The sequence below is a fragment of the Diuraphis noxia genome, unplaced genomic scaffold (assembly GCF_037042655.1).
Source record: "Diuraphis noxia isolate RWA-SAM2 unplaced genomic scaffold, SU_Dnox_SAM2 contig0003, whole genome shotgun sequence".
In the NCBI taxonomy this organism is placed as follows: Eukaryota; Metazoa; Arthropoda; class Insecta; order Hemiptera; family Aphididae; genus Diuraphis; species Diuraphis noxia.
This window is the reverse complement of record NW_028301713.1, coordinates 75,301,070-75,319,259: the sequence shown is the minus strand read 5'-3', so window position 1 is coordinate 75,319,259 and position 18,190 is coordinate 75,301,070. Positions and strand designations below refer to the sequence as shown.

At 31.1% G+C, this 18,190-nt stretch overlaps 1 protein-coding gene across 2 annotated transcripts in view; it reads right to left on the bottom strand.

The window, feature by feature from the left end:
- Positions 1-18,190, bottom strand: part of cnc (NFE2 like bZIP transcription factor cap-n-collar) — a 103,725-nt gene that overhangs the window by 41,157 nt on the left and 44,378 nt on the right. For both annotated transcript variants that reach the window (XM_015524933.2, XM_089221867.1), the window contains exons 3-4: positions 11,967-12,206; positions 11,680-11,758 (exon numbers count right to left, since the gene is read on the bottom strand). In XM_015524933.2, coding sequence (XP_015380419.1) covers positions 11,680-11,758; positions 11,967-12,206 — 319 coding nt within the window. The remainder of the gene's footprint in view (positions 1-11,679; positions 11,759-11,966; positions 12,207-18,190) is intronic.

Sequence of the window (18,190 nt, the reverse complement as noted above, 5' to 3'; positions counted from 1 at the left end):
ATAATATAACTTTCATTTTTATTTTTATCAATTTTATATTTTAGATAGAAAATCGTTAAAATTGAGGGTGTAATATAAGATGGAATTAAAGTTTAAGTATTATTTTTATGGGTGTTTGAATAATGTACATTGTATACAACAGAAATTTCACTGTACATTATATTATAGAACATTATTGCCATAAGATAAAATGTCCATAAAAAATAATACTAAAAAAGTGTTTGATAAATTAGAAACGGTGAATGATCTTTCCGCGCGATTTCTAGTACGATAATTCACATAGAAGAAATATCTTTATTTTAAATGTCATACTGTCTGTTATAACAATTCATGACGTCAATAATATATTCGCCCACCTAGTTTTTTTTTGATTCAATCATATATCTACTTGGCATGTTGGAACATAATTTAAATTATCATTGTTTCTTTGAAACAACTTTTACATCATACTATTATAGTAAGTGTTATTAATATACAATAGCTGATAAAAATATAATATTTATTATTGTTTGTATCTTTGCTAATCTGAATGATCTAAATAGTACACAAACTATAAATTTGTATAATAAATGCTATAACTCGTGTCTTATAAAATAAGCACGATATTGTTAGCATTTATGGATATATTTCAAAGTATATGGATTATGAATACATTTAAAACACTAATACTTATAACTATTAGCATAAAACATAAAATTGTTTTTAGAATAATCAATTTTCAAATTAAGGCCTGCGATTCTGCAAATATGCTTCGAATATTATGTTCTATAATACTACAAATATACAATGGAAAAATAAAATAATGACTTTATAAGAAAGAAACTTATTGATGACATTTATAGAAAAAAAGAAAACACTTTTTTCCGGTCATTGATTTAGCTTATTGCTCTAATAATTATTCTGATCTTTAAACGCTAATTAAGCGACGATTTGTAGTCAAATTGTGTATTAGAGATAAAATATAAACCCGATTAAAAATGGAGTGTAAAATATTTCTAGACCGCAGTATAAATTGTTATACATTTAAAAATATAGATACAATATAAATATGCTGCAGTAGGTATCAAAATAAATACTTTCTACGCATATATACTTACAATATTATGTCGGTACTATATTTGAACTACGAACAATTAAATAATACCGATTAAATGTGCCCCCTTTTATATCCCGCCATCATTCAATTATAACAACCATCTGCCCTAAATTATTATCCAATCAGGCAACAACATTTTATTGATATAATAATATATCATATACTATATAGGGACATGCTGGCGCTCCCTCGAGGAAAACCTAAACTTGCAGCAGCAGATGGTCTCCAGGTGGTTTTATAGGTGTTATAACTTATAGGTGTACCTCCCTTAATCATCATCGTCATTATTTATTATTATTCATTATGAAAGATAATTATTATTTTTACATAAAATCAACCGGAAATCCTGTCAACAACGACCGATTCCAATTTGCGTTAAATACTTAAATAGTTTTGTTAACATTTTACAAAATAGGAACCTGCCAAAAACGAAACAAATTATTTAAAACGCAATAGCTATATTGGTATAATATGTATGGTATTCGTCTTTCGTATATAGTAATGAAAATAAAAAAGTTGAGATCTCTTTATGAATACAGATACTTCTTTTCTTTCAAAATCCATATAAATGGCTCAATAACATATTTACCGCGATTAAAGCATATTTGATATTTCTTTCCATATATTGCGCATATAACTCCAGAAGATGCCATGTCTTTTCGCATTAAAAATACCTACACCGAACCAATTATTGCCAGAACAACGCTATCGAAAGAATTATGAAGTTGAGAAATGAGTCCGGTTTGGACTTTTCCCATTGTTTACAAATTTTATCCAGTAAACCAATTTTTATATACCATTTTTATATCATTAATTTACTTCAATTTTATAATTTTATATTATTTATTTAAATTAAGAATTGTAATCGTATTGTTCTTAATCGTGTATCTATAATACAACTGTACATGATGTCTACATGGCATTTATCTAAAATAAATAAATAAATAATACATTAAAATTAGCCAAACATCACAAAATGTTTAACTTAAAACGTTAAAATGTAATACCATTGATTATAAATACTATAAATATTAATAATCAATGGTTAGGTATACGTAAAAACATATAAGTATATATTATCAAAGCCAATAGGAAGCGTTATAATATTATAGTTAATTTTTAAGTGACCGAATTCATTATTATGACTTATGAGCCAATATTAAATAGTTGTAAATTGTTAACTAATTGTACACACAATATTGTCTATAGTTCAGTTTTTATTGTTTTTCAAACGCTAAAAGGTACAAAAAAAAATTCGTTCAATTTTGTTGTCCATTATAGAAATTATAATTTAAAAAACGTAAATACGGCGCGAACCGAACTTTTGGTGTGTATATCATTTTACAACAAGGACGTTGTCGTAATTGATATTTTGTTCTACGGTGATTAAAACCGGGGTTGGTAAATTGAGTCCCAAATGACCCTAACTCGGTAAATTAAGTCCCGGAGAAAAATAGGTAGTAGGTAAGTTGAGTCCCAGAAAAAATAAGGTAGTAGGTAATTTGAGTCCCAGGGAAAAACGATTTATATGCATTTAGTATTTAAAAATGTGCACTATAAAATTTTTATTTTATATTTTTACCGGGACTCGACTTACCTTCTACCTATTTTTCCCCGGGACTCAATTTACCGCTTTCAAAATGTACCAAACTTATCTCGGACTCAATTTACCTAGCCCCATTAAAACTTTTCAGTGCAGCCATTTCGCACCTGTATTTATAATATACCCTCAAAGACATAATTGTACCGATGTACCTACATCCTATATACTAATTTTAATCGTAAGTACATTGTGTGAAAAAATAACGATGCAATGAACATAGGTGTAATATATGTCGGCGGCGTGTTTTAAGACGAGCCTTCATCATCATTTCAGTCAGCGGACCGGTCATGTCAACAACAGGTAGAGAAAAAAATATAAAACGAAAATCTTTCGAACACTTAACAACATGCAGCAAACGGAATATCGCCTAGTCATCCCAGCCACCATCAGATATAATATCGGCTTAATTCACGGTGCAAACGCTTCGGATGTATGAGCCGCCTTTTGTGCACGACTACCTACGTGTCCTACACTCTATCATAACACCCAGATATCTTTCCCACGTGGCGGGGGAGAGGGTACAGAAATAATAATAATAATGATTATTATTATTATTATTATATTGTTAAAATTAATAGCCGAGCCAAAATCAATTTCGATACTCGAGATAACATAATATATTGCTTAAGGATTAAAAGGTAAGTACAAAGGGTATACTGCAGCTGATATCGTTAGATCGATAGATCCGAGGAATCGCGTTCGATATCCTGCTCTAATCTCACAGGCACGAGCGCAAAAATGGGTCCTCGTACACTAGCTATACAGTATAATATTTATGTGGCGATATGCGTATGTGCCCTAAGCACGTTATGTTTAAGACCGTATAACCTACACTACTGCGTACGATGTTTGTCTTTGTTAAATAGGACAAACACGCGAACAAACAATGAGCGTGTAGAATTTGAGAGAATATTATTATTATATTGTCTGACATTGTAGACCAGTGAAGTGACGTTGCACAATGTCCCGTTATGATGCGCTACTGGGACTCGCGCGTTATTTGAACACGTACCACTGTTGGGTCGAACCGAGTGGGGTTATAAATTTAAAAAATAAAAAAATCGCGTTTGACATGTGTATTATCGCGTATTTGACGACGACGATGACGACGAAGATGATGTTTATCGAATATGACGATAATGCGTCAGATGTACATAATATTATAGATATAGGTATATATATATATATATTATTCACGGTCAACAAACGCGCGGTACTATACATATAATAAAATATACATGATCCGACGAACATCACGGATATTATGTGCCATTTCTATACCACGAGATATATACCTTAGATATCACACATTATAATATATACATATTATATAGGAATATTTTAAGAATCAAAACGACCTATTACGACTATATAGACACACATGACGCAGCAGCCAGCGGGCATATTATATACGTATACCTATTAGGTATAGGTAGTAGCCAGCCAGTGGGTGTGTACAAGCGCAGCTATCGGAGGGCTGTAGCAGACATATATATATATATATATATATATATATATATATATATATATATATATATATATATATACTGATATACCATACATACATATATATATACGACATACATGTACGTATTATAATATTATCATTAAAGTATTATAAAGCGGCGTCATTAAAAGCAACATATTTTTGGAGGTACCTATAGTACGTACGTACAGTAGAACGGAGCTATTGAAAACGGTTTCATCGTGATGTACGCATATATGTATACGTAAAATACATATATATATATATATATATATATATACATGTATATGAATGTTGAAGTCAACTGATGAGCACAAATATACATTACGCACAGCATAAATGGATTAATAAGGACACGCAGTAATAATAATAATCGGTAAATGATGATAATATTGTCATGGTATATTTATATATAAAACATGAATAACAATAATTGTCTTCACCCCAAAAAAATTCGCACGAACGCAACAGTATTTCAATTGAAAAGAAAAGAACTTAATGCCATTTTAAAAAATTAGAAAGGGTGAATAATATATTAATATACGCAGGCATAGTGCCTATATATTTCGGTCATATATATGCGCATCAGTGGCGTAACTTCAAAATTTGGGCCCGGGAGCGAGATTTTCAACGGGCCCCCCATCGTCCAGGTATATATATTAAGAAGATCCGGGGGAGTGTAATCACCTTACTAAAATAACTAAAAAAATTTTTTTTTAATAAAAGATATTAATTTAATACTTCATATTATACACAACAAAAAAAATTAGTAAACAGTTATAGCAGTTGTAACAAATAACAATTAACTCAAAACTTAAAACATTCTTCTGGACTTCTTATTTGCCAAAGTAGAAATAATATCTGATGTATTAATTTCTTTCGCAATTTTCTTTTCTATTGATATTATTGCCAAACTTAACAGACGAATTTGAGACATCGTACTTCGAAGATAGTTTTTAATTATTTTGAGTTTAGAAAAACTTCTTTCTGCGGTGGCCACCGTCACCATCATTGTCAAAAAAAGAAAACAATTCTTTGGGCCCCTATACGAACGGGCCCGGGTGCGACCGCACCCTCTGATCCCTCTTAGATACGCCACTGATGCGCATGTATAAAATCGAGATAAATATAAGATTATTATGTATAATATATTAATATATGTAATATGTATATACTATATACTAGTCAAACTAGGAAAAAACTTGAGGGGATCTTGTACAGGTAGTATAGGTACACAAGACAGTTCTGATGCTCTTCGTTTGGTATTGGATAAAAAAGAGTATAAACCTATGTTTCAAGACTGTTTCAACTTTCAAAGATTTAGTAGGTAATAAGTATATACAGTGTGATCACAATTTAAGGTAACACTCATTATCAGGAAGCCTTATATTGAAATGGGGTTTTCGGGTGGTGGTAGGAAATACCAAGACACATTTTCAGATAAATTTATATTTTTAACATTTTTGGTGTACGCATGCATGATACAACTTTAATTTTTTTTTATGGAAACACTATTTTTTTTTACAAATTCGGATAGATTATTTTTTTTTGAAACATTTTTTTCTATTTACAAAACTGACCAAGTTAGAGTAAGTCAGAATTTTTGATTTATACATAATTTATGTTTAATGCAATTTTCATTTATAACCACTAGAAATAATAAAATAAAAGTGAAATAATCAAACATTATTTTTAGTGTATGATATCTTGTCAATTGTATTAATAAAATATATAGCAAAATATTTATACTGTTAATAGTACTATTAATGTTATAATAAAAAAGGCGGGTAAGTCGTGGATGTCGCTCTGCTGTACAGTGGTTACAAGTGGGTTACTGTAATGGATGGAATTAAATTTGAATCCAATGATATTATATCATTGTATACGAAAAACGATTCTGAGCGAAGAAGGTTTATCTGTTTAGAACATATTATAGATTATTAAAAATTTTCAAATCTTAGATTTAAAAAGAAAAATTTTTATGAATTTCTAGCTTAAAATATTTTGTGAATTTTCGTGATTTTTACATAATATGTTGCAAAACTCAAACTTTGAATGCTTATAAAAAAAAATTTTGTTAAGAGCCTTGTATTAAATTTTCAAATCTTAGAATTAAAAAGAAAAACTTTTATGAATTTCTATCTAAGATAATTTGAACATTGCCGTAATATTACGTATTTAGTCAAAATTTGAACTTTAAATGCTTATAAAAAAAAATCGTGCCTACGTATTTTAATATTTTTTAACTGCTATTGTTACAATGTGTGTAGAAGTTTAATTTTTCAAGCTTTTCTACCGAACAAATAATTTTTTATCGATATTTATAGAAAAAAAAAACTAAAAAAGTTGAAAAATTAAAATGTCAGTAAACAGCTCAAAACAAATCAAAATATTTTGAAAATTTTATGAAATATATAAAATTTCTATATAAACATTCAGTGAAAATTTCAAGTATCTGCGGTCATTTGTATTAGAGTTACACCAAAATAAGGAAATTGCCATAAGTGAAAATCCAATGTAGTAAAAATTTAAATTTCAAACGCTCATAAAAATTGAATTTGAATTTTGAAAATTGCATGGTGGATAGAATATACTTATATAAACTTTCGGTGAAAATTTCATGTATCATCTATGGTCATTTGTATTAAAATTACATCAAAAACCAAAATCGATTTTGTCGAAAAATGAGTGTGCGTAAAATTTCCCGTTTTTCCCTTAATTTTTAGTTAGATTATTTAGAAAAGTGTTAAGACATTTTTACTTTTGATCCCCCAAAGTACCAACTAGATTCACTTTCTGATCGAACGAGGTACTGAAGTCAAAAATCGAATCACTTTTACTGCACCAAAACGTGATGACAGACACAAAAAAAAACACACACACATCATGGTAAAATCAATACATTCATCGCTCCACTCAGAATCTAAAACAAAATTTTTTAACTAAATTTATCTTAGGAATTGTTCAATGTTTTCGCCATTATGTTCTAAGCACGATATAAGTCGCCTCAAAAATTTAGTCAAAGTTGATATCTTCACACATGCTGCCTATATTTTGATTTTAAGTCCTGAAGATTAACAGATGGATCTATATAAACCACAATAATCAAAAATCCAGAAATATCAGGACGTCCTAATATAGTTTAATATTTGGTACTATTATCATTATAACTTTTGTTATACATTTTATTTTTTTATTTTAAAGTGTTTCTGACATACAAGGTCATCGAACTTATTGATATAATAAAAATTTTTAACATCATGAAGTTGAGAAGCGTAAATTAATTACAATATACCTATACAGTAAATTACAGTAAATTTATACATTTAATTAATACAATTGACGAGATATCATACCCAAAAAATAATGTTCGATTAGTTCACACTTATTTTATTATTGCTAGTGGTTATAAATGAAAATTTCACTAAAGTAACATTTTAACAGAAATAATTTCAAATTTCAAATATGTACCTGCACTGACTAATAACTGACTGTTAAAGAAATGTTGATATTAAATTCAATTTTTTAACCAATGAAAAATGTTAAAACAGCTATTTCATTGAAGTTTTTGGAGCATACAAACAATGTACTGAGACTATAAGGTCTGAGACTTAGATTTAACCCATTAACTACTGCTATATTAAAAAAATCTATGACAAAACCGTTAGATCGTGAAGTGCGACATAAAAAAAGATGACTATAATCGGTCAAGGCAATCGGTAAAGAATTAAAGATTATTAAAGTATATAAATAATACATTCTCAAAATAATTAGACAATATACCTTTAACGTAAAAAGATAAACTTTTTAGTATTGTAGTCTGTAGCTTAGTGGGTTTTATATATTTCAATAGATGATTCAAGGTTTTGTTTGTATTTAACTAACACATTTCAATCAAACATATACACTAGGTATTTATATGTTAAAACTACACAATATGTAGATTTGTACAGTAAAATAGTTATTAAAATCATGCATTTGTTTAAATTACAATAAATTATTTTATATCGATCATGTTTAAAATGATGCAGTTATAATATAAATATAGGTACCTAGTCGTTGTTGTAAGAAAAACAGTGAAGATTATCATTATTTATTCTATCGAGTTCAAATTATTTGTTATGAATGGCGAATTCTAGATAAACTTATTATGTAGGTGCTATATAATGGGTAAACAAATTTAAATTTGTGTATGAATTATGCAATTTTTTATTATTTTTATGTGTAATATTTAAAGTTATAATCAAAAATTGAATCGATATTTGCATTCTATTTAAAATTTTCATCACGGTAAAACATATAGCAAAATATTTTATCAAAATTTTACAAACTACATATTATATCACATAGTAAATGTCAGTAAACAATTGAAAACAAGTTAAAATATTTTGAAAATTTTATCAATTATAGGAAATAATAAAATAAACATTTTGTGTGAATTTCAAGTCAAACCCGAAAATCAAAGAATTATTTCGACTACTTACTATCGTGTAAAGAAACACAAATAATAATAATAATAATAATAATAATACACATTACCATTGTAAAACCATTAGGTACATTTATTGCTCCGCTCAGAATCAAAAAGAACGTTTACAGAAAGCTGTGAAACTTACAAAGAAACATTTACTGCATTTCAAAAACCATTTTCAATTTTAAGCACCATTATTTCATATGTGATAACACTGATAACTAATAAATAACTATTGATGTGTTATATAATTACTACGTTTCATGCATAAGAACGTGATATGCATCCCATTAAACCAATCAGTCGATTTTGATATTTTATTATATTTCATCATATTAAGATGTACCTATTAAAATAAGTATATTTAATTGTTGCCACTATTATATATCGAACGCCAAGAGAAAGGATATACAGATGGTATAAATGGTATAATAAACTATATATTATAAATATATACTGCATAGCATTATAGCAATATAGTGTTAAACAGAAAAATCAAGAATGTCATATCGTATACATAATTTATAAGTATAAAACACGATCCATACCATATCGAAATCTCCGGATAACCGTGTATATTATACAGACGTACCCACAATCCACATAATAATATTATATGTATGTCAAAGGAACGCCGCCGTATACATATTCCGAATAATACGCACACGACTATACGAAATATATACTACATATTATGTCAGCCGTTAGGAATAATGTATATGTATATACAATATAATAGATGTAGCATATGAACATATGGATAAAAAATATATGCCTATCCGTGAATGCAAGCGCGTTACCATGACTACACACACAAAAACCGCATCTATAATATCTAAGAGGGAGAAAAAAATTTACGCACAACGAGCACTCACATATATATATTATTTATTATTATATTTCATTTTATATTAAGAACTCATATCATTATTATATGTATAGGTATAGTATAGTGTGTACATGTGCGTGTGTATACGTTTGAAAACCCGAGAACAGACAAGTATATATTATTATACATCGTTTGTTCGAGGGGGGAAGAATTTTCATGGGGTCCTACAGCTCGCGCGTCACTTATTCTCGGATTGGCGGCTGTCGCTCCATTACGTCGGGGAGGCCAAATGGCAAAAAAAAAAAATCGAAAAAAAACTGAACTACAAGGGAATGATACCGCGGGGCAATGGGATGATCGGGAAAAGGGGGATTTAGGTGGTATAAGAGAAGGCCCGGATATCAGAGAACCGAGACCAGGGTATGGCCAACAAATGACTCATCCCTGGATGACCGGAGACGGCGGCGGCGGGTAAACAACAAAAGAACGGACGCGGAAGATTGATGACGTTGAGACGACGCTCTTCGGCGGCGGCGGTGGTAGTGTACACGCTTATAACACGCCGCCGCGTTTTCCTTCCTATAGGGTTACAAACACTTCCCCCTCGACAGGCCACCCGCCACCAGCCCCCCAATCGAACGCCAGAGTCACTTAATACATAAAACGTTTTTATTCATGCATTATGTAACACGCATTTTCCTCGGAGAACGAGCGGAAAAATTCAATTCCGACAACGCGCATTTATACATCATGCACACAAGGGTGAGCCGCAACCGAATAATAATGAGAATATAAATCGGACGCACTTATATATACAGTCACGCGCATAAATATAATGTGTATCGACGGGAAAATCTCAAAGGTTTATTTTGAATTGGAAAACCGCGAATACAAATTTCGTTTTCGTTCGTACGCCAGACAACGTTTCGGAATAAATATAATAAGCATATTATAGAAAAAGAACATACATCGCACGCGAGCACTAATACCTATAGCTGCGGACCACAATGATATCGCGCAGTAATAACTACGAGTTCAACAATGCTCAACAGCTCAATTTATTTAACACCTTATGACATATACTGCAGCACAAATATATACCTGTATGTGGCGTACACTATTAAAATATATGTTACCACGACCAAAAGACGGGTAATTTAAGAACAAACGCATTCGTAAAAACTTGCACAACAACCGGCAGAAATAAAATATATAGAAATAACACGAATAACTATAGGAGTGTGGGTACAACATTTTTCTGATGGGACATATAATATATATGATAGATAGTTACCAGTTAAATGCATTTGTTTTAAGTAATTTAAACATAATGGTCATGAGATAATGAGCTAGTTTGTTATACAAAAAGTCATCAAGTAATAAACCTAAGTATTTTATGTGAGTAATACATACATTACATACATCATGTATATAATTCATTCTCATTAATAGAACATTTATTTGAGAAGACTAAAATAATTCGACTACCTATATCAAGAAAAGACGTTACACTATTCAAAGCAATAAAGCTTAAAAATAGTTTAAATTTAAAAGTCAAGTTGTAAGTCAATGGCAATAATAAACTAGTACCTAATACTTAGATACTTTAAAATTGCTTTAGAAAATTAACAAAATGCAGAAGAAATATTAATGAACATATTTACTTTAAATAAATACGAATTCTCGTCATCTACAGCATATAATATTAAACTTTTCGTATGTAATTAAAGTACTATAATAAACATATATATTATATGTACATAATTTATATATATATATATATAGGTATCCAAATTTCAAAATCAGAAGAAATTTACAAGTTTGCAGTCAATGAATATTAAAAACTTACATTATAATATAATACAAGTAGGTACCTATATAAAATATATGGATATATCTAATATTATGTTACGTATGAAGCATCGATATTTAGATGATTTCCAAATTTTTTTAGACACGTTATTTCAATAACACTTTTGCCTATTACTAATTATAATGTTAATACTCGTTGCTCAATCCGTTGATCAATAATTGCGCACCCACTTGGTAGGGAATCACAACTTAATAATAATATCGTACACATTGCGACAGCCGTATGTAGTCATGTAACACTTGTATACACGCTTATTGATAATATGACGACAATCGGAATAGAAAATTTTGTTTAATAATAGGTACGCGTCATGTAACGTACCTGCATTTCTGAGGTCCACCAACAAGCTACCGACCTCCCAGGGATTTCCATCAGAGTTATGGGCACGTTCAAATCGGCTCTAGAAAATTTAATAAAAACAAATCCCATTTACAAAAGCTGCAATAATTTATCATATGATGTATTATATAGATTACAGATACACGGAACGTAAATAATATTAAAAAGTATAGACGAAATTTTCTCATAAACTATAGGAGTGGCCGTATAGTTAATATACTTTATATTATATATACAGTTAGTGTATGAGAAACGCCGTTATTTTTTACCTGATACGAACTGGAGCTAGTCGAAAAGTCACTTGAGTTAGGTGGAAGGTACCATCTGCGATTGGATGAAGCACTGGACCTGCTGAAAGAGAAGTTGCGCGGTGGCGGTTCGCCACCAGGTGACAAAAAAGATCCATAGTTGAAGCTGTCGTAAGGAGAAGCACCGCGACTTTCAGCCGTGGCGCTCGCAGTTCCATAATCCAAATCGACTTTCCAGAGGGCTTCCACGAGTTCGGCGTCCTGAAAATAATTTTAAAACAACACAGTTAAAATCGCTGGAATCGACACAATTATTTGAAAATTATATACGATTATGAATATTAATATGACAATCAGAGGATTTCAGTTCATTTTATTTTCTCTCTATGCGAGCCACGCACAACATAACAAATTTTACATTTAAAATAATAATCTAAAGGTAAGATTATTATCTAGGGCATATTATAGACTTTTTATTATATTTGAATCTTAAAGAGAGTCATGCGTATTTTAAAATCAACAAACAGTTTTAAATTTTAAAATAATTATAACTCGAGTCAGAAAAGGAGAGAAAAAATGCGCCAACATCCTCTCAAATCAAAAACAGATGTCGGTACACCCTCCTAATTCCTAATAGGTAATATTGATATTATGTTCGGTATGTATCATATAATTCATATAATATACATGTTTATAAACAATAAAGAAGATAAAACTGCGAACGTTAAATACGCGATAATGATTTCTACTATACACCCGATATATAAGTATATATCTAAACTATGAGGACCATCCCATATATTAGAGTGGAATCAGAATTCAATGTTTTTAAAACTAGGAGACTTATAATAAGGACATATAAGTACTTTTATACGACTTAGCAATCTTGTATTATATTAATTATTATTTTAATGAAAAATATATTGTGCGCAGGATTTAAAACTTTTGTCGAGATAAATTAGAAATTCGATTTAATTTGAAAACCAAAACGCTGAATTTAGGACTTTGATATCATATAGGTGTACATAATATATACTTGTGAGATCGTATCCAAAGCTTAGATATTATATACACTTTTCGTATTCCTTGTGTATGGAAAATAGTAAAACATTTTCCATTATGTGTTAACATGATCCACGAGGACGTTATGAGTTACAATTCTGTAAGCTGGAAAATGATTTTCAAGGTTTTTGTTTTCCTTCTTTTGATTCGCTGTATTAGTAACATGTGCCCATATATAATATATAAACGTGATGCGTGTGCGAGTGCGACGTGCGAGCTCGCCTGCTCGTTCAAATATATACAGTGCAGGAGGAGCGGCCATTTTCGGTGCGTATATATATATGAACGAAACGAGACGAGACGGCAGACACGCACACGAGGGTGAAAATCCCTGCGCACATTGTGTTAATGGCGACGGCGCGCGGGGTCGTGATTGCGTCGCAACGCCATTAATCACCCGGGCCCCCCACCCGCTGGAACTCACCCCCAAAGCCGAGGGTACAACCCTGAGGGAGAACACGGCGTATAAAGCGAATATATCTATAATGAATATATATACGTGTCAGTCGTAAGCGCAGCCCAAGTCTCCGCACACATCGGTAGATACTATTATATATATACAAATATATAAACCCCCAAAAAAGCGTCATCGTTGTTATTATATATATATATATAAGGAGGAGGATAAGCGTCTCGCCGGTGTGATTTTTCCATTCATTCTGTTTGTATGAATAAATATATATACAATATATACATATTATATACGCGTCGTCGTCGTCGTCGTCATTCGGACGCCATCGCATAACACACACACACACATATATATATATATATATACGAAAAAAAACTTCGGCGTGTTCAAATATATACTTATATATATATATATACATAGTATATTGTATGATGAATTCGATCACAATGAGAAGTGCGCGTTGAATGAAGTTATCATACACAATATATATAATAATAAGCCCACGCGAACCCGCAGAAGAACATCTGCAGCGGCTCTACGGACAAATGACACCGATGACATAATTTATATGATTCATTCATATACACCTATTATTATACCTATATGTGTATTATTATATTATATACGAGTACCTCTATACCCATATAGAATCGTACCGTGCACAAGATCGGGACGAGTCTGTGAGTGCGAATAGACGACGAGATTCGATTATTAGGACATCAAAAATATGTAGCAGCGAGTACCGCGGATGGTTGATATAACTATATACCTATATTTTACTACCATATAAATATTATATTTTAATAGTATGACAGTTATTTCAATTCAGTGATTTAAAAGAGCGAATAAGTAATTATATTGTATACCTTGGTCGTACATATAAACTTCTTAATGCAGCAATACACACGATTTAATAGGAACTGTAGAGGTATTGCGTGTAAAAGATTACTCGAAATCAACAAAAAAAAACACACACACACACACTCACCAAACGTATAAAATGAAATCTATGATGAAATCCAAAGATACCAAAACTGTAAGATTCTATATTACAATTTTAAACCTTATAGCTTTACAGGTTACTATTCCAACCAAAACTTATATCAGTTACCTATAACATCTTTAAAACTATATGAATACGCAATTATGATATAATATTATTATCATTATTTATACATTATACAACCAAAATTTGTTTATTTATGCAAGTTTTAATGACTTACATTACCATTTACCACTTAAATGTAATGATTTAAATCAGATAAGAGGTTGTAATAAAAGTCATTTTTATCATTTGATTTTCACTTTATAGGATGTCAGACATTTTTCCCGTCCTACCCATGAGCAATGTATAAGGGTAACATATTTGGATTCATACAACAGGATCGAACTTTTATAATTAAATTTAGTATTGGTGAATTGACCTAAAATCAAACTTCAAGTTCAGTGTCCATATTACACGAAAAGTTACAATTTAAAAATACTCTTATTTTAAAATGGAAATATCGCAAGAAAATTCAACTTGAGAACACAATACAGATAATGCCGTTAACTTAAAGTTAAAAAAATATAGCTGATAAACTCATACTCTAAACAACTGACAACACATGGTTAGTTCTGCAGAATGCAAATTTTATTATTATATGATTATACGTTGCGCGTGGGTCGGGGAGGGAAAACAATCGTACTATAATATAGTGCTCTGACGTGGTCTATAGATTGTTCCTAATTATATAATTATTCCAGAAACACAACAATGCGCCGCCGCACCAGTGCAATAGTGCAAAAATAGCAGTAAGTTGTGGTCGCGGGTTCTCGATATCGCGGTAAATCGGTTTTAAAAAATACGACAGCCGAAATGTTGTTCAAGTACATACTCGTATATGCGACGGAATGGCGACGGCTTGACGCGTAACACCGGTCACCTATACCACGCGCTTGTCTCGTGTACAAAACATTACGAAGGAACATTCGTAATGTAGCCAGCAGCAAGCGATGGCGGCTGTATATCGTGTAACAGATTTCTGACGACCTCTTTGAAATCGTAGGTACATAATCGGCGCCAAATCGGGTATTACATATTGTAATTTTTTGTTTTTTTTTTTATTTTTATTTATAAAGTTTTCCTGACAATTAGTCATCTAAACTTAACGCTAAAATAATATAATATTTTGACGTTTTGAAAAAGGTTAACATAAAATATTTACAGAATTGTAATAATTGATAATATAGAAATTAAACAACGTTTGATAAACTTAGAACTAGTTATATTATTATATACAGAATAGATATGTACAATCATATTGTAATATATTATACAACTTAATGGCGGCAACGTCATTTGAAATTGGCTGGCCGCGTCATGAACGACGTTATCATTATAGCGCATGCGACGACGCTCAACTTCTGCGGTACATGCACCGAGGTGAGTACCTATATAAACACCATGTTATTATATGGTAAAAAAATACCCAAATAAAATTTTAAAAATATATTCAAAACAAATATCTTGTCTATTATGAATAACCTTTAAAATTATTTTGATAGTTTATTTATTATAACAATGTACAGCTATCACAAATACGCATGTTTTTTTTCTCTTATAAGATTTATATTTTCTGAACTTAGAGAAAATTGTTTATAAAAAAACCAATCACTCGCATCAGTGATATGACGCAAACCATCGTCAAAAGCAAAAATAATCAATTATCGAAAAGCGCTGATTATTATTAAGTCCTACGACCACCAGTAATACTTTAGATCAACTTTTAGGTCCTTTAATTTGAGCTCCACTTGTATAGTTGTATATATAATTGTTGCGACGTCATTTCTTGCCATCTGACTTTTTTTTTACAATAATATCGTACGTACATATACTTAATCTGATAACCTACCACCGCATAAGTCTTATTAACCCGATAAGAAAAATGAAACTGTCAATCGATACTGAACTAGAAATATTGTATCGTTTTTTTGTGCATTTTAATGCCACAGCGTAACTTCAAAAACTACGAACGCATTGAACTCGCCATATTATGATGTAGGTACCTATACCTACATAAAGTATACATAGTAAAAATAAAAACTGTAAAAAAAAATTTAATCATTCACACCATTACGCCAATAGTGCAGGTCATTGACGCGTGTAATATATGAATGACAGTTTAATCTTATACAAGGCACCTGTAAATAATATGTATATGCATATAAAATACTGATGCGCGCCTATAGCTGGCCTTGATCTTGCTCACTCTTGTCCTCTCAGCTCATATAAAATCCCTCGAAAAACGGGCGACGCGATTGGTCAGACCGGTAACGACGAAAGCTTGCAAATGTAGGTTCGTGTTACAACATGTTACAAGTCCACCACACAGAACTATTAATATTATATACACTGTGAAACCTCCCCTAACGGACACCTCCAAATATAGCGGACTTTATTTGGGAACAAATTACATACTATACAAACATTTTACAAACTGAAAACCCTCCGAATAGCGGACAACATTTCAGCGGTTATACACTGTAACGATATACGTACTGGCGGATGACAACCCTATAACAGAATACAACTGTTTGGTCGAAAACCGACCATCACGGCACACAACGAACAGGTTTATTTCATTTTAAAACGGCCAAATGCCCGTCAACGGAAATTATCACGGTTATCCGTTCGCGGTGATTAATGATTATATATTTTATAAATACCGCTCAAGTAAGGTTAGATACTATAATCTACAATGACCAATTTGAGCCACGGTCACCAAATGTATACCACGGTCGCGGCGACCCCCGAGTCCCTAGCGATACTTGCTAACGGGTGAATTTTAATTAACGGGTCCGTTTCTCGATCAGTTTTACAAGACGTACCTAATAGTTATTGTGCATTTCACAGATATTACGACTAACCGAGTTTTGTATATTATAGGATTATAGGTGCGTATATAGGTACCTATTACCTACATATTATAATATAACAGTTTGTCACCATGCGTCGTACTCCATGTAAACTGTTTGGTCACAACTCGTTACTATATAATACTACGAATGTAATTACTTGTAATTACTTTTAGGCTAATGACCTGAGATGTTGAAGCCTTTTTATTCCAATAAAAAAAAAAAAAAAATGTTCAACTATCTCACTGTTTGGTGAGGTGCGATCATTAAATGTGGTTGATTGTAATACGACAAGTGAAATAATTTTACCTAAACAGGTGTAAGTACTCAAATCAACGAATAACAAGAAAATGTTTAATGTGGACCTGATACACGTGTAATACGTTGACGACAGTGCACACTAAACAAAAATTTGTGACCCTCATCCATCTGGTACCGACGAAATTGGTCTTTACCTGTTGAGTATTACCATCATATAATGTTAGACACACATCAGTTTGTATATTATTGACAAGTCCCTTGCATAGGTAAGTATAGGTACGCATTTGCGATTTAGATTGTTGTATCAAATATAAAATTATTTATTGATATCTTGCCAGAAAACGATTTTATTTACATTTTTACTTTTTATATAGTTTTGGTTATCATGCACTGACCATATCCTGCGAACTGAAAAATATTGTATCTTGTCAGTGATCGTGTTCCTATTTATAATGAAATGAAATGATTACTACAGTCTTATAATTGAAATTGTTCCATATATTAAATATATAAAATTAATATGTAGTGTCAAAAATTAAGGTTTATAAGAATGGAAGAAGTGGGGATTATTATCAGGGGAGAAAAAAAATGCTCCAATATTAATCTTCAGTCG